The sequence below is a fragment of the Barbatula barbatula genome, assembly GCF_947034865.1.
Source record: "Barbatula barbatula genome assembly, chromosome: 15".
NCBI classification, from domain to species: Eukaryota; Metazoa; Chordata; class Actinopteri; order Cypriniformes; family Nemacheilidae; genus Barbatula; species Barbatula barbatula.
In genome coordinates, this window is record NC_136778.1 from 12,970,695 (window position 1) to 12,990,059 (window position 19,365).

At 43.7% G+C, this 19,365-nt stretch overlaps 1 protein-coding gene across 1 annotated transcript in view; it reads right to left on the reverse strand.

The window, feature by feature from the left end:
* Window positions 1-11,360, reverse strand: part of fndc4a (fibronectin type III domain containing 4a) — a 36,731-nt gene extending 25,371 nt beyond the window's left edge. Inside the window, exon 1 of the mRNA XM_079473997.1 lies at window positions 10,840-11,360. Coding sequence (XP_079330123.1) covers window positions 10,840-10,915 — 76 coding nt within the window. The 5' untranslated portion in view covers window positions 10,916-11,360. The remainder of the gene's footprint in view (window positions 1-10,839) is intronic.
* Between the last annotated feature and the right edge of the window lie 8,005 nt (window positions 11,361-19,365).

The window sequence follows — 19,365 nt, forward strand, 5'->3', positions numbered from 1 at the left end:
AAGAGCACAGATTGATTCCAAATGAATGTATAGAAGGAGCCAATGACAAATAATGAATTGCCAAGCACCACATTAAGTAACACACATGTCCATTAACTTGCTCACTGGGAATAGAAGGTTATAAAACCATTCATCGTGTTGTTTTCATCTGAGCCGTGTAATTTACCTTGCTCTTCCATCTTGAGAGCTCATTGTCCTTGAAGTAATAGAGGTTACACGTGCCTGACTGTACTATCAAGTAAATTGTGATACATGGCCGGACCTTTGTCTTTAGTTATGTGAAAAATAATGGTTTGGTTTAACAAAGGCGTGAGCTATGATGCCACTGTCATCATTTGCTGTCACAGCTTAAAAGCAATGTCTTATCTTACTGCCTGAATGTATACAAATATTTATTAAAGCAATAACCCTGCCAAAAAACATTAAAAACAAAACATAATTCACTAAGCCCCAAACTTGTATTATTTCTCTCTTTTATAAATCAAACACAAGACATTTGGCAGAATGGTGATTTATATTGCCAGTGGCAAACCTAAAACCAACAAAAAGTCTAACTGTATTACCCAAACAACTTGTGCACTCTATTCCGTGCTTTCTGAAGCCATATAATAGGTTTGAGTGAGGAACAGAGCAATGGCATTAACCACTTTTGAACTTTCCCATTGTCAAAGCATTCCTATCTGAAATTGTGAAAGCCAACGTCATTTGACGCCAACAATGTCAGACCTGGAGTCTGAATGTATCTAAAAAATTACGTCCTAAAAGTTTGTCTGTTCCTCACACAAAGGTAGGCTATTGAATATAAATACATTTCTAGTTTCACCTACTTGATTAAGTGATTTATGTGTTTGGACTGTGCATAATAAAGCTAATAAAACACTTACAAACCTACATAAATACATATTTATTGATGATGTATACTCCTGGGCTATGTCTCTATGTATGTCTCTATACTGTATATACCGAAACTACTCATGTACAAGTCATATTCACTCAAAGCTGTTACATAAGAGGAAGAAGAGCTCAGGTCACCCTGGGTAACACATTGAGCATATGAGTAAAAAAAGAGACCACACAGGACTCAGAAGTCCAGTCATAGTAATAGTAATTTACAGGAAACTGACACTTCATGAATTGTCCTGAGAGAAGATCCCAGTACGCTCAAAAGCTCTCTCAAAGAAATAGCCAACATTTGAGGCACATGTATCTGCAGTTCGATAAAGGATGGGAGCAGAATAAACAAATGTGCTCAAAGTTACTGTATGTATATTGTAAATTCTGTTCGAATTTAACATGGCTTTGAACGTTCTAGCTAAAAATGCACATAACTAAAACAAACGTTTCTGTGTTGTTTTTTTAGGAAATAAACCTTTTTTTTTACTTCAAGGCAATTATATTAAAATGAAATGTTCATTGATCTGAAGACCATGTTAGATATCTGATCCTGGCTGTGAAACGTCTCGGTTACGTATGTAACCTCTGTTCCCTGATGGAGGGAACAAGACGTTGTGTCGAAGCCGACAGATGGGGTTCGCCCTTGAGAACCAATCATCTCTGACTATTTTGAAAAGGCCAATGAAATTGGCGAATGAAATTTGCATGCCGGGCTCCGCCCCCGGATATCCGGGTATAAAAGGGGAGCCGGCGTGCTCATTCATTCACCTTTTGTGCTGAGGAGCCTGAGAGCATCTCGTGACTGCTGCAGCGGACGGCTATTGTCGTGGCAAGAAGGACACAACGTCTTGTTCCCTCCATCAGGGAACAGAGGTTACATACGTAACCGAGACGTTCCCTTTCTGTCGGTCTCTCGACGTTGTGTCGAAGCCGACAGATGGGGTTCCTATGGAAAACGCCACGGCACTAGCCGCGTCACAATCTCTAGCGAAGCGACGTTGACCGGCCTGGGCGAGCCACACGTGAGCGCTATCGCGAAATTTGTAACCTTCCAGTGGGCAGGCAGGGGCTCCCAGAGCTTTTGGCAAAGATGAGTAGCCCCTGCCCTCTGCCAACTCAGACGGCCCCATTGGCGAGGGCCATCCAGTCGTAGGGCTACTGGGTAAGCGCTGTTCCTTCAATGAGGACGTGCGCTACGGAGACCACTTCCCCCCCTAGGGGGGAATACAGTGGAGACACCAACATGGTCTCACCAAATAGGGGAGAACTCATGGGAGGTATGTGCGGAATGCCGCAAGGTGGATGTCCACCTGGGGAGGTCATGGGTTGCCACGCGGGGAACCATCTCATGACGACATCTCAGACGGAACCACCCTAGTGGGGGGTTACTACGTGTGGGGCACTAGGTCCGGTTAGAGCTATATGTAATAACTCAGCTTGATACCCGGCCATAGGCGGCAGGGCTGCTCCGCCGAGCCCGCCGCCCTGAGTGCTATTGATGGATGGACGGACTGCCTATTCTTCACCCTTGGGGAAAGAAGGGAGGCAGCCCATAGCGCACTGGTCCACCTCAGAAGGGGAATGGCGCTATGCGCAGGCGTACGCCCCACGACTGCTGGTCTCACCTGCTGGCAAGACTCGAGCTGCCGACTCCCCACGGAGGTTGCAAGCCTCTACGAGGTATAGCGTAGCCCAACCCGCAGCTCTACAGATGTCTGCCAGAGAGGCGCACTAAGCCGATGCCCACGAGGAGGTCACACCCCGAGCGGAGTGTACCGTCACTCAAATGGGCACGGGCTAGGATCGGCACGCCGTAGTGACGGCGTGTGCGACCCAGCGCTACAACTCTCCTCGGATACAGCACTCCCTTTGCTGACCTCCATAACAGACAAGAGCTGCTCAGGGCCTTGAAGCCCTCAGTGTGGTTCGAGTAGAGGCGCAATGCGCTTACTGGACACCCCACGTACAGGTTGGGTCTTTCTCCCGGTGTGGGAGCGCCTGCAAGTTCACCACCTAGTCCCAAAGGGGGGCGGCGGAACTTTGGGCACGTAAGTCGGCCGGGGTCTCAGGATCACGTGAGAGTCACCGGGCCTGAAATTTGGCAATCGGTGGACACGGAATGCTTGCAGGTGCCTCACCCTCTGGATGGACTCGAGCCCCAGCAGGAGAGCCAACCCCCCTCGCAGAACGAGGAAGGGGCTCTCGGCAGGGCCCGAAAAAAGGGGACCCACAGGTCCACCTTAAGGTCCCAAGAGGGTACGGGGCGCGGACGAGGCGTTAGCCCCTCGCGCCCTAGAGGAACCTAATAATCAGGTCATGCCGCCCCAGAGGCTCACCAGCAACTGGTACGTGATAGCCGCGACAGCGGGTACCCACGTTCCAATGTGGAAGGGGAGATTACTCCCCAGCCTCTCCTGCAATAGGACAGCACGTTCCTGAGCGAGCAATTCCGCGGGTCTTCTCCTCGAGAAGAGCACCAGGACGAGAAGGGGCGCCACTTAAAGGCATCCAGCCTTGTGGGCATGGCCCTTGCCTGAGTGACAGTCTCCACCACTGAGGGGGGTAGGTCATCCAGGAACTCCTCGTCCCATCCAGGAGCCAGACCCAGAGGTCCGGCTCGAACGCCACAACGTGTCCATCCCCTGCGAGTAGGCCCTTCGCCAGGGGATTTGGCCAGGGGGAGTTGTCGTCAGGAGTATTAGCTCCGAGGACCAAGTGTAGTTGGGCCCGTAAGGCGCAACTAGCAGCACTTGATACTCCCTTCCCAGACCTTGCACAGGACCTGCGCAATGAAGCTCACTGGGGGGAAGCGTAGTTCCGCTTGTCCCGCGGCCAGCTGCGCGCTAGGGCCTCCGTGTCGAGGGGGGAGCCTCGACCAGGGAGTGCCCAGCGGCACTGGGGGGTGTTCAGGGAGGCAACAGGTCCACCTGTGCCCGCCCAAACCACACCCAAGCCGGCCGCAGTGGTGGAGTCGTCACTTCGCACGAGGTGTCAACTGACGAGAGAGCGCTTGGCTGTCTGGTTCAGGACACCCGGTGGGCGTGTGACCTGCAGGGGCCTTGCCACCTGCTGTCTCCACCAGGGGTGGAGTCGTCACTTCCCACGAGGCGTCAACTGATGAGAGAGCGCTTGGCTGTCTGGTTCAGGACACCCGGTGGTTATGTGACCTGCAGGGGCTTTGCCACCTGCTGTCTCCACTGGAGGCTGCGCGCTAGGGCCTCCGTGTCGAGGGGGTCCTCGTCCAAGGAATGCCCAGCGGTACTGGGTGGTGTTCAGGGAGGCGACAGGTCCCCCTGTGCCCGCCCAAACCACACCCAGGCCAGCCTGCAGGGGTGGAGTCATCACTTCCCACGGGGTGTCAACTGACGAGAGAGCGCTTGGCTGTCTGGTTCAGGACACCCGGTGGGCCTGTGACCTGCAGGGGCTTTGCCACCTGCTGTCTCCACGGGAGGAGGCGTTTTGGGCGAGTTGCGATGACTGCAGCGAGCGAGTGCCACCCTGAGGTTTAGTACGCTACGCCGGTCGTGCTGTCCGGGCCAGTATGCTGGCTCTGCACGAGAGGCCGGAGCCTCATCAGTGCAAGCAGGACAGCTAGCAACTTGAAGGCAGTGATCTGCCGACGCAGGCGGGGGCCCGTCCAGCGACCCGACACTGCGCGCCCATTGCACACCGCACCCGCACCCCGTAGGGAGGCGTCTGTCGTTCCACGACCGGCCTCAAGACCTGCTCGGGGTTGGATGCGACGGCAGCAGGCGTAATGACGATACGCCTACTGCCAGTGCGCCACGCTCTCCAGGGAACTCATCTCTGTAGTCAGTGCTGTCGCGGTCCCATGTGCGTCAACCCGAGGGGGACAGGCCACCCCCGAGGACACCATGCCCAGGAGCCTCTGAAACTGATTTCAGGGGACCGCTGGCTGCTGCCTGAAAGTTCAAGCAGCTCAGCACTGACTGTGCGTGCTCGTGAGCGAGCACACCGTCATGGAGACAGTGTTGAGTTCTCTACCAGGAAAAGGGGGAGCTCCGCGCCAGGGAGAGCTGCTCTCTTTTTCCCGGCTGACCCGTTACTGACATGCCAGCCCCTCGACAGTGCCGAGGGAAACTGTACATGAGAGTATGCGGTCAGTTGTCATGAACCACTCCTGGCGTCTGACAGACACCAGGACGCGCTTCTGCGCCTCCCGAACGGCACCCTTGCAAGGTGCTGCTCAAGGTATGCAGCGACCCCTGGTTTTGGGGATGATGAAGTGCGGCTGTCGAAGCCACTGGACATCTCGGCCGAGGGGACGGTTCGATCGCCTTCGCCAGAGGGGTGGCAGCCCCGGCCTGGAGCACAGGAACATCCCTGCCTCTGCTGAGGTAAGAGGATGCCTGAAGTCCGGCGGAGGTCTGGCGAGCTGGATCGAATGCCGAGACGGACCACACTCCCATCATCAACCCGCGGGGGTTGGTTCAATGACTAGCAGTGCTGTTCTCCCCGGGGGGAACGGCTCCGCTAAATCACCTGCCAGGCGATGGCGCAGCTCGACGCACCGTCGAAGCGAGAGTGCTGAGGGCTGCTTTATACTCGCCATTGCGTGCCGCCACGACGCAACGTCGAGTTGCCGAACACCATCTTTCAGAGGGTGAGAGCGGCTGCAAGTGGGACCCAGAGAGAGACCTCTCCTTGTGAGAAGGCGGGCACTAGGCCCCCGAAGGGGCCCAGAAGGTGTTTGGGACGCGGCAGGGACCGCCCCAGTCCGACCATCCAGCAACCCAGGCTGGGTCGGGCCCGATGGTTCAATCTCTCTAGGTGGTCCTCCTCTCAACGTCTTCCTCCGGGGGGCCACCTGCGGGGGCACCAGAACCGGAGTCGACGCTGGAGAAGGCCAGGGCTGCTGGGGGCAGACCACGTGCGAGACCTCGACGGCCGAAAGGCGGCCGGGTCACAGCAGGCCGGTCTGTTTCTACACTGTCAAAAGGCTGCTGGAGCAGTCCTTGACAGCGCCACCAATCAGCCGACCTTGCGAGAGGGGAGTCGGGAAAGTGGCCTTTCTCGACATCGCCCCCCTGCGCAAGATTGGGTCCGAGGCATCTTTCCGGGCCACTGATGTGGACATCGTCCGACCCAGCCTGCGCTGCCACCGCGGTCCCCGGAGGGCCAGTCGGCGGCGGCACTACTTGGGTCGGTCTTACCCCGTGGGGCTCTCTTTAGCGCCCTGGCCTGCAGGAAGGCCATGCGTAAGAGTGGAGGCAGCTTGGTCCACGGCACTGCCAGCCTCAACACCAGAGATGTTGAGACCTTACATGCCCTGGACGGTGAGTCTAGGTCAAGCCCCCCAGGTGGCCGCCGTCTGCGGATACCCGCGACTGCATGCTCCACCCAGGGTGCATTGACATAGTCCCTAGCTGCCTCCCCGCCCCGAGGGAAGAGAGGGCGATAGAGTCAGCTAGACTGAAGCGCGCCGAAAGGGACGCTCCAGGTCTTACTGAACTCCTTATGCAGCTCGGTAAAACTTGGCACTTGAGCCGGGCCCAATGTGCGAGTACCCAGCCGCGAGCACCAGGGCTGCACCGCAACCCGACGCTCACGGCGGTCCGAGCGAGCATGGCTGACATCTTGACGTCTGCTCTCACCTGTGCTCGACCTCCCGAGGGAGGGAGCTTCAGGGAATCGCCAGAGTCTGATGCCAGCAGGTCGCGCTCCGATGTTGCAAGAGACACCTCATCTCCACGGCTCGTGTCCGAGCGCGTGGCTGAGGAATAAGATGGCTTAGGACCATCCTTGGGGACCTGCTAAACAAGCGAGACGGGGCGCGAGCGGTCCGCGAGCCGACCGGCTGACGGATTAACGCTCACGATAATCCCCACATCACCCTCGCTGCTCGCCGCCGCTGACGGCAGGGCCGTAGCCGCTGCGGTCACAGAACGGGAAGCAAACGAGGTGGTGGCTTGCTCTTGACAGAACGTAGCCAACGTGACGCAACGTCTGAATAGCCGTCCGCCCGCAGTGACGCAACGTCTGACTAGCCATCCGCGCGCAGTGACGCAACGTCTGAATAGCCATCCGCGCGCCGTGCGGGCAGGACGAATCCACGAGGCTGCCACAGCGATCGGACCCCCGAACACTTGCGGCAACCACCGTGTCCGTCCCCGTCCTCGATGAGTGTACTGCACCCAAGAGATCAGCGGGCAATGCCACGCTGAGGAAATTGCTCTTTTAGAAAAATACCTCAGGAACTGCCAGGACGCCCAGGGGAATCTCCGCTGCACCGCGTCGTAGAAACCGGCAATTCGAAGAATGTCATCAGATGCGAAGGCTCCGAAGCACAAAAGGTGAATGAATGAGCACGCCGGCTCCCCTTTTATACCCGGATATCCGGGGGCGGAGCCCGGCATGCAAATTTCATTCGCCAATTTCATTGGCCTTTTCAAAATAGTCAGAGATGATTGGTTCTCAAGGGCGAACCCCATCTGTCGGCTTCGACACAACGTCGAGAGACCGACAGAAAGGGAATCCAGGTTAAAGAAATCCAGGAGCATCTAGTCATATTAATTTGTGTGTTTATAGGTAAAAATGATAGATAAAAAAAACAGCATTCATATTTTTATTCATAATACTGAAGTGAATTATTAAAAATACAGGAGATAACTTTATTTGCAATTTCTTTTATTATTTTGCACAACACCAAATAATGTTTAAAAGTGGCTTTGCACATTAATTTCAGTCTCTAATGTGGCCTTACTTAGTCAACATTAAAGATATCAAGATAAGAGTTTTCACAAAATGTTATCTTCTGCATGTAGAATGATGTTATGTAGAAAACAATAAACTACAAAAACTACTAAACTAATTGAAATTAGCTGGGTTTTCACAGGCAGGGTCACATATAGATCCCATTGGAAGATGTAAACAACGATGGTCTAACGCAAGAGGAACTTCCTGTTTCAGTTTTATCACACTACACAAACGTTTGAGCAGAATTACAACCAACATGACATTTAAAACAGAATAAAAATGTTAAAACGAATATCTTTCAGATTTTGTTATTTACAGTATAACCGGAAGCGCTTGCGGAGCCGTCTTTACATTTTGCGGAGTGGCCTGTATGTTATCATAATATAAAAAGTGACAACAAAGACAACAATCAAATAAAATTTGACTGGGCCAAAATTACGGGATTGTGGGTGGAACATCACAAGTTTAATGGTCAGAAATGCTTTTAAACATCTACCCAGTGTAGTGGACATTATACATCAGTGGGCTACATGTTGCCAGCCTCAGCTTAAACAGCAAGTGTGTATATTGATCCTGAACAACAGATTTTTTATCTAAAGTGTTGATTTAAATGAATGCTCTTGCTGCAGCAGAATGTCCATTTAGAGAGTGCAATAAAGAGAACACAACCCACAGTCATTTGTCTTCACAGCCGCCCTCAAACACTATGTTTTCTATCTTGTGCTGTAAGAACCTGAAGGCATGCAATGGATTCTGTTGACGGGGTTCGCCACATGATACATTTAATTCAATGTCATGCTGTTTTATCCTCCCAGGGTGGATAATGCAATCACAGATGGCACTGCGGAACGTTCTATCAACACAAAGCCGCAAAGGGAACAATTCTCGGGGAACAACATTGGACTTTCTGGAACAAGGTACAGTGTCCCTCCAAATGATCCCACACCTCCTTTGAACAGTTATTTGCTATCAGCCTGGAAAGTTTCCAAGCTGAAGAATTTAAACAGGATTAAACTTGAACCTGTACATGTAGGCGACAGATGGCCGCCCCCGGCTAAATAATGTATAGGATATTATGCTGTATTCTATAAGATCTGAAAATACTATTTCCCATTTGATGTCTCTCTATGAAGTCATTTAGATTTGTCTGTATAGTATGATAAGATCTGTATAAAGTAGGTCTACTGTGATATGTTAAATTTCCGTGTCTCAAAGCAATTGATAATGTAAAGTATGTGTGCAAGACATCACATACATGTGTGCTATGTGTGCTAGACTTCACATACATACAATGCAATAAGATGACATTTCACAAAGTTACAATCAATACCATTCTCCACCACATCACCTGTACACAAATGCAACCTCCTTTTCTGCCGACAGATTTCCAACGCAAATTGCAAACGCAAGTTGCGATACATATATAAGTGATAAATATACACTTAACCTTATCGGGTTCAAAGGGAATAGATTTAAAATTGATGTACTTGGTGACACAGCGTACACCAGGTCTGATTTGGATATGCAATTGACCTATATCACCTAGCAACTGTCCAACACATGATGTTGGTGACAATTTGTTATAGAGGCACAGTTTCTGGACAAATCATTACACCACACTATACACTGTGACTGAAAGTATGCAGCAGACACATAAAAACCTACATATCGTTGATGTCCTTCTGAAACCTTGTACGTCCAAATGTGACGTTTTTCAGGAAATGTGGACAAGTAGCTTTTACTGCTTTTTAATGGTTGAATTTTTGTGAAAACCCAGCGACAAGCATAAAGGGTGACTTATAATAATAATACATTTAAATGATAGAAAATGGAGATATGAGGTTTTTGGAGGACAGCAACAATATGCTTAAATTGTTAATTTGATAGTAAGTTGGTTGTTGAGTTCGTGGTTATAACAGGTTCTATTTTTCTGGGCAGGCTTTTCACTAGATATTAGAACATGGGTTTGGGAAATAATTCCCATTCAATCCCAGTGTTTCGGCCTTTTGGTATTCCCTATTCTGCTGTTAATGTTTGTCTTATGAAATCGCATTGCTATGTTCTTGATTTTAGGCACCTGAAACTGCTATATAGAGACCCATTTATTAGAAAACAATGTCTGCTTACCTTTGGTCATGTATATACTGTTCTCTTTCACCAACGTGAAGCTCAGCTTTGATCTACAGTCCAACTAAGCATGAGGTAGTAGTATTACAGTATCTGTAGTATTACAATGCTCTCATTGAAACTAACTAGTTTATTCCAGGTGTCTGTTGTCGAGCTAAAGAAACAAAGATGAATTAAAATTATTCATCAAACTAAAACTCTGCACTGGATCCTTAAATATAGATTTATGTTCAAGTGATCATTAGCAAGACTTTACACATATGTCTCACATGTTCCTCTGTGATGCTAATTTAATTCAGGACATCTTGCTGAGCAGCAAGGATATACATGTAGCTCCCTACAGAGATTCTGCTTATGACTAGGAAAAGAGCTAGTGATTTATTACATTATTACTGCATGCAGTGAATGAGAATCAGTTTTATTTTGGTTGTTCTGACAGTTCTAATCTATTCTTTATTACAAGATATCCATATTTTTGACAAGAGCTAAGCAACTTTGAGCAGAGCGAGTGTTCAGACTTCAAACAGAAGTACCGTTCTAGTGAGAACATGAGCGTCAGATAGTTCCATATCAAAGAAACCACAAAATCCCAGATGACTCAATCAGGACAAAGAAAGGGAATGGATCACAGTAGGACAGAAAACGACGTCTACGGCATGGATACAAATTCTTCACAGTTCTAACTGACAGGGCGTGCTTAAAAATGTTTCACCTGTGATATCTTTCAAATGCAACAACAAATCTAGTATATTTTCAGAACTGTGCATATCTATCATATTGCACTGCATTGAGGTGTAAAACTGTAAATGATGTTAGTATTCACTTAAGTGCACAGAGACATACCCTGAACATACCAATCCAAGTACATCAAGTGACAACAAAAACTGTGCATTCGAATCTGTAGAAACAATGGATGGTATTGGTTCAATTTAACGACGGTTGTTTATTAAGAATATTGCATGACTTACAGCGCAAACAAGCGCCAAAATAACCATATCCATTTGAACTCAGCATATTTCAACAAGCTTATTGTCAGGTCCACATATACAATGAATACAAGACAGAACACTGGTTAAGTTTGACAAAAAAAAAGAAACTTACTTGCTCCCACCAGAAACATTTCACTTCCGAAGAGCAACAGTCCGACAGAGTTAACGAGAACAAGAAGACGAGACATCTCAGCGTGGGTTGGTTTCTTCCAGAAAATAAAAAGTTAACGAATCCAATTAAATGAAGTTGTCTTTTTGCTTTTGCACGGCTTTGTTTATAACATTATGAAGAATGACGTACCGTACGGACCTAAAATAACACATTAAATTAAGTAAAGAAGCGGCAGGAATCTCTCGATGGACATCATGTACAGCGACTCTTTAATAACACGTGCCCGAACGTCCATGTCAGCTGCAGGTTTAATACTGACTTTCCCAAATGCAATGTCGATGTCAATTTCCCTCCGGATTCATTTCGCACGATTGCTTCAGGCTTTCCCTCGAAATCCCATGTAGTTGTCAGTATCGGAGATGTTGAGATTCAGGCACATTCGTCATGCAGTGGTCGAGGGGACTGACCGAGCGAGTGTTCAGCACCACGGTCAGCGCCACAGCTGCTGAGCGCGAATGCGCGGTGGCGACACAGTAGGAATATTTATTTATAAACGTGCACGTCTCAAACCATGTGGAGATGCCAGTATCGCAACATCCCTCAAATACCACAGGACATCACTGAATGAGCTCCCTCACTCAACATGCGGTACAAGAGAAAACTCATTACGGGAGTTTCATTCCTCATCAATCTTACTTTAACATTCCATTTATAAGGTGGTGAATCACCTCTTCGTCACAGATTGGTATGCTACTCAATAAAATTAATCTTTATCTTTAGTCTAAAAAATTATATCAGACCCATCCACATTGGTACAATCTTGTCGAGTGTTTTACCATTTTCTCCTACAACGCCTCACTGTACATTTTACAATGATGCTTTTATAATAACGTTTTATTAGCCTGTGTAGTTTTAGCTACATTTATGTAACAATAATGTCTACATAATATACTAATAGTACCAATAAACACTGCAAATAAAATGCATTTTATTTTTCAAATAAATGACAAGCACGCACAACACAAGCCTTTTACATTTTATTAAGCAAATAATTGTCGCTGCGGCTAAATTTATTGCTTTGCAATTTTATCACAAGGTGGCACTGTTCATGAAGCTACACACATACAGTAATCTATGTATGTTACACGTGCAACTGAACTGTCTACTCAGATTTTAACTCACAATCTAGACATACACATGATATAGCTTGCAAAACCGATGGTTCTACTGCACCTTATAGATTGGCAGTAGATCTTTAAATTTAAATAAGTTTTTCATTGTCATTTATATGCATGCGAAAAGTTTAGTCATGGATAAGTAACTTGCCCTTTTTCATAGGTATTGAGGGTGATACATTTCAAACTAATTTGTTTAAATTTGTCACACATATGTCCCACAAGTTCATTTGATTATTCTTTACATGTATCATGAAAGACAATACTCAAGTGCATATGTCGCAGTTCATTTTAAAGACAGTGAAACCTGGAACAGCACATTTCTGGAACAGACAAAAGACAGAAGATAATTACTTGTCATGATTCTGCCTTCTCTTGTCTTGATTTTCTGGTCTAGGGGCAGAATCATGACAGACCCATGTGTTTTATGTGGAGAGAAGCATGTTATTGTCAATCTTGACTTAATATGCATTCTCTCCAGTCTCTTCATTTGGCTCCGCCCCTCTCGTTTCTAGTATAGCTTTCCTCCTGTGTCTCATTACCCACACCTGCCCATCGTTATCTCCTTTGTTAGTCTCCCTATTTAATGCCCTCTTGTCTATTGTCTTGTGCTCGTTCGGTGTACTTGTTCCCTGTCAAGAGTCTATGTGTGATGGTCCCAGTAACCTTGTCTTTGTTCCTGATTCGTCGTGTTTTGAAAGTGTAGTTTGTTTTTGCCCCCCATGTGGGAACTATGTGTTTTTAATTTTGTATTAGTTCGTGTTTTTCCCCCATCGTGGGTGTTTGTTTTGTTGCTTTTATATATTAAATATTTGTTAACCCCTTCACTGCTGCCTGCACTTGGGTTCTTCCACCACGTTCACAACACTACTGAAGAGTAAAATGGCATTTTGTCATTTTACTGGGTTCACCCAAAGTGGATAAGTTCCACCAACACAAATTGACAAGTCATCTGTCATGATCACGGATGGTGAGACACGGACAGAGGACCCAGGTGCAGACAGCGGGTAAAGGGTTAACAGATATTTAATAATAACAAGAGACCCACGAGGAGGGAAACAGAACAAAACAAAGATACAATAACAAGACAGGACTAATACTAACTACACTTAAACAAGACTAAAATTAACTTTAAACAAACTACAAAACTACCTAAACTAACACAACACAGGAACTCACCACACAAACCACAAAGAACCAGCACAAGACAGAAGACACAAGGACATTTAATAAGGGACCAAATTAAGAGGGGAACAGGTGTAGGGCATGAATCAAAAACGAGGTTTGTTCTGTCAATCTTTGACAAATAATTCATCATTTTGTGCAATGAAACAGGGAGAATAACAAAGTAATTGCCTCATCATTTAGAATTTTACAGAAATTTTACAGCCTTTACCACAGCTGTACAATTTAAAACGGCAGTCCTTTGAAAAGGGTATTTCCAATTGGTTCTAGTTCAAATGAATTCAATGCCATTAAAAAGTCTGAGAAAGTTATTCTCCACATGAAATAAGAGCCTCAAAACTGTCTAATCGATTTGTTTGGTAAAAAAATAAAAGAGTAGGCACAGCTATTGATTTTAGCTGCAAACACACTCTCTCTAAAGCTTTTAATTGTTCCTGTAGGAGGAAGAAACCAGTTCATCATCAGCAAGGACAGCATTCAAGGTCATACCATACAAATATTTAAGCATTATTAAGTATTTCAATGTTTAAAAAGTCCCTTCTCCTGGAGAGTGACATCAATCATTCACATTCATTATTCTGAGTCTGAGATTTAAGCCTCAGGGACCTGGATTGTATATTTTATGAGTCCTCGATATCTTACATTTTAGTGAATTATAAATCTGCAATAAAAAAAAGTTGTTGAACAAACTTAATTAAATAAAGGAAAACTTTTACATGAAATTGAATTGCATTTCTCCAACAAAATCTAATTTGTTTCAAACTATTCTTTATAATCTTGCTGTATGAACTACATTTTTGTAGTAGTCTTGAATAAATTAATTTGTGTCCTATTTGAGAACATTTTTTTATTATTTATCATGCATTTTTAACATTAATTATACCTTATTTCATTTAACTTCAGTATGAAGATATTGAATTAATAGAACTTAATAATAGGTCGTAACCGCCAACAACCTAACCAAAGGCAACGCTTTTCTGAATAATGGTAACCATAAAACTCAAAAATACTACAAACTCTTCAAAACCTTAAAGATAAATGAACATTAAACACCAACATGTGTTTCTTTTTACTGAAAAAATGCGCCTCTGCCCAATTGTTACTGTTTTATGTTAACACAACTCCCATATGTTGTGCCAACATGAATGGATTCAGTTACTGTGTGTGACTAAACATAAAAAATTTTGTTGTGACCAAATTTTCCTAAAGTTTTGTTGATTTAACTTAAGCAAGTTAAGTAAATCGAACAAAGAGCAAAAATCATTTTGAAACTCAGCAAAAAACAAAACACTTGTCTATGACATAAACACAAAACACTTCCTTATGACTTCCTTATTCGTCTCTTACTTTATCTGAAATGGACAAGGACACATTGCAGGCCAGATCTGATCCTGCATTATCCTTGTAAGAAGCAAGCCTCTGTGGGCTGTTAATAATGTTAATGGATTGATAGCCTACTGTTTGTTTCTTTCCCCTAATATTTGTCATGCAATTTTTAGAACTTATTTCATCCCTAAATGTTTTACATAATTATTTACTTTTTGTTTGTATTGTTTCTTGTTTGCTACAGTATGTACAGAGATTTAGTCATTTTCGTTGAAAGTATACAGGTACAGATTATTTATTCAGATGAAGTTTGCTGTTGTCCACCTTTTAAAAGAGTGTACACTCCTAAAAATGGAGGTGCTAATAGGCTCTTCACAGCAAAGCCATAAAACCATTTCTGTTCCACAAAGAACCATTAAGTCCAAGGTTCTTTAAAGAACCATCTCATTCTTACTTTTTATAACTTGAAGAACCTTTTTTTAGCCACAGATATTCAGATATGAAGGTTCTTCGTGGAACTAAAAAGTTCTTCAATGGAATGAAAGAACCTTTTGAAGCACCTTTTGTAAAAGTGTATTTCTGACTGAAACAGGTTTTTCAATGAACACTAAGAGTTCTCCTTAACAGCAGTAAACATTTTTAGTTACGAATTTCCACTTAAAACCTATTCACAATACTGCTGAGAGCAACTTTTACTAAGGAACAGAAAGTAAACTCAAGCTGTGCTGTGTCAGCAAGCTTACTGACTACGACCACAGTGATTGGCTGATAGAGGATGGGTCTCTGCTGGTCATTTAATCATATTATAGAATGAGGTCTCATGCTGACATATTTAAATTAAGATCTTAAAATATAACTGTTGCCATATTCATATTCATATTATAAAATATACACTGAGTTAATAATTCAACAAGTGAAGAGTTTGTTTACAAAAACAGATAACTCAAAATTCTAAATTCAAGTTTTAATTGTGCATTCCAATTAATATCAATCAAAGCATTTGTTTTGTATATGTTTTTTTAGTAAGTAACAATAACTTTGAAAAGTACAGCTAACAAATACAATAAAACACATGATACCACAATAAACAACATGGTTTTTGAATTCAATTTAAAACAAAGGGTTATCCTTTGCAAATTAGCCATATGTTCTATAAAGTATATGTTTAGCTATTTGCTATTTGTCTCACAAACAGTTAGCAGATATTAGTAGTCTTTATGGTTTAACTCATTGTCATGAAATCTTTTTAAACTGTTTACGTTTCAAGGTAGACTGCAGGTGTTACAGCCATTTTAGGATTGTTGTGAGTCGGTCTTAGTGTCTTCTTCACTACTCCGAACTTCTCACAGGTTTAGAAGCTAGTTTTAGTTCTAAAACGCTATGTGAAATACTCTTAGCACAAAAAAATAGGAGTCCTAAAATAAGAACAGGCACGCCCATTACTTTAAAGAGTTTCTCCTAAATCAGCAAGTTAGGAGCTACTTTTAGCCTTTAGATGTTTTGTGAATACGGGCCGAGAATTGATCGCATAGTCAACACTGGGCAGTGCACCAACATGGAGGCAGGTGGTTTGAGGAAGGTGTAGAAAAGGGAAAAAATATTTTGGGTGACCTTAAACTGACAATAAATTTCCATTCTAAGGTTTTGCAATGAAGTTTATACAGGGTTCAGATGTGATTTTTACAAAACGCAAACATATGACTGAATTCTACACCACATCGTATTAGAGATATTTCAGAAAATAAGAGGTTATGGAGACATGGCACTCATTAAACTCATGGCAATCATTAAACACAAGGAGAGAGAGCATGGCTGGTTTACTCAAGTGTGAAATAAAAAAGATAATATAATTTGGGATCTACTGCTGGACTGGGGAAATGAATCAGATTGTGTCCTTTACTGCTTTGTATTCATATCATACTCTCTCTACCGATGGTGTGTAAAGAAGGGAGGGATGGAGTGATTGGGAGGAGAATATTTTGGTCTTCCATCTGGGGAACGTAATGAAACAGAGCAAAGTCGACTCAAGGACAAAGGTTGCATGCAAATGTAGCCCTACTAATATTTTTATTGGATACTGTTTGTCCATCACATATGTATTTATCATGATTTGCTTTATGATTTTTTGTATGTTTAGAGGGAAATGATTATTGACTATGTATTGATATGCATGTTTACTTGTGAAATAATGAACAAATAGCAGCCACGCTTGCCTACACATCAGTTCCCATTTGTTTTTGTGTGATTGAGCATACAGTATCTCTCAAAGGACAAACTCAGTTTGTTTTACTCAATGGCATTGACTTCACTGCATAAGAGTGTCTCATAAAATTTCTTTGGGAAACAAGAATTCCTGCTCGTTCAGATCGAGTGACTGCAAAACCTTTTATCAGAACAAGAAGCAAAAGCTAAGAGTGGACCATAATGTAGCATGTTAAAAAAGACTTACATACATCAAAAGCCAATCAGCTTTAAGCAGACTCATGAGTACAATACTCATCTGTGACGTTATAAATTACTGTGAATATTTGGCGAAACAAATAACAGATGCAATGAGAACTGTACTTGTTTCTATAACGTTGTAGTCTCTGTGAAAAAAGTAGATAGTTGACTGTTTTGCCCTCATTACCTACAGACAGCGTCAGCATCCTTGCTTATTAAGAGATGTTTAGGCTCGCTGCCCAGCAGATGAGTCATTTACCAAACGCACAAGGTTCAGAAGTCCGGCAAAGCGATTTGTTTGAAAAGCAATATAATTTATTATGTCAGATAACGTGATCTGGCACATTATCAGAGGCTAAAGATGCACCGGGGGAGAGTCGCGCGTAAACAGTACTTGACTACTGCCTAGTGGAAATGTCTGAGAGAGAAAAAATAAAATACTATAATTTACACTTATACTGTATCTTTAAGATTCCCTTTTATAATATTCAGGTTTTGTCTGGTTACATAGAAATGTGTATGTTTCTGTAAAGCTGCTTTGAAAATGGATTGTGAAAGGCAGCATTAAAAAAAATGAAAACAAAGATAGAAACAAGAGAGAGGAAATGTGCATGAACTGCTATAAACACTTAATTCATTATGCTGTAGTTGCAGGGTTTCCATTACTTTTTCAATTCCATCAACCAAATCAAAGTACATTCAAAGATGTTGTAAATATGCTTTTCTTGGTCAAAGTGCTCAAAACTGCCAACGTCGAGACAGCTTTTTCCTTTCAAATTTATTTTGTCTTCACGATCAATCTCTACTACTTGGCCCTTGATGTTTTGGCTGGGTCAAAAGTCTGACAGTTTGCTTCTTCCAGGAAGTAAAGTAGAGCAAATGCTAGCAAAAGATTTTGTAGCCAGATGGCACAACGCCAACCTGGATGTCTGAATCAGAAAGGTGTTCTTTGAATATTTTCAGAGAAAAGCATCCTCCGTAATCTTTTTAATGGGTTGACGTTTTTGCACCTAAGCAATTTGCGATTATCCATTAGTATAATTGGTCTTCTGTACGTAAATCACACTACAAATAGTGCGTAGGAAAGAGCAGGCTGATTCAAATGTTTTACACATATCCTCACAAATGTAATGACACACTTACACATGTGACGTGTCTTTCTTCGCAGTGAAAGGCAAAAGTGGCATCATTAACGTGTGACATCAGTTCTGGGTAATGATTCATTTTACCTTCCAGCTGCTACGTTAGTCACAAGTGAATAAATGAGCCGTGAGTTGATCAACCTTTGTTAATTCCATTCTGTCAAAGCAGTACGTAAACAGATGAAAAGAACGACGGGAGGAAAATGACATAATCTTTCATTCATTCCTACACTAAATATAATATATAATATTCAAGTGACAAGCACTCAGTCATTTAAGCACTTTTGGCAGAAGCCCTTTCAGTTTTAATCCAAAGTGACCCCTAGTGAATACATTCTTGAAATGTGAGAATTGAACAAAGGCATGTGACCTCAGCGTCGCTAGCTCTATTTTACAGGAATGCAACTGTAGTCTTTCTAATGCATTTGACAAATAAACATCCATGTACGCATTTGCCAAACTGTGCACCTTCCTTTTTATTTTCCATGTATGTTGAGGAAATCGTCTGCAGAACTCTGAAGGGGCATATCGTGAAAGGAATGCTGACTCATGGCTTCCTGTTTCCACAGCAGATTAACCGGAAACCAGTGGAGGAGCTCGTGGGTGTTGGTTGCATTCTCCCTCGACTATCTCCAAACATGTAAACGTCCCAGGGGAGCGTTTAGATCATGGATGAGCTTTATAGACTTCTCCCACAGAATTATAATTAAAAATGCTATTTAAAATATTCTTTAACTTATTGGGTATTTTGATAGCTTTCATAAAGTGTTTAAAGAATAACACTGTTAAAAACGGCAATGAACATGCTAATGAAATGATGAATGTATGTGAGTAGGCCTACATAATCGCCATCTACTGCATTATCAGTTTCTAAATCTTAAATGTGTTCCTGAAAAACTGAACATTCATAATCTGAGGAGGAAGTCTGACTACTGACTGTATTCATGTTATGGTTTCCTGCATGAAACTGTCATGAAAATCATTTCTTTTTCCACACGCTTCACTTCACAACTTCTCTAAAAGGAGAACTTAAAATGTCTTGATATTTACTCACGTCATGTCACGCCAAACCCAATTTCTTCTGCGGAACACAACAAAGTGTATTTTAAAGAATGTTGGTAACTGGATTGGCTTCCACTGTATGGCCATTTAAACATGAGGGTGAATAAATGATGGCTACATTTTTAGATTTGGGTAAACTATTACTTTAAAGAGACAGTTCACCCCCAAAAAAATATGTCATAATTTGCTCATCC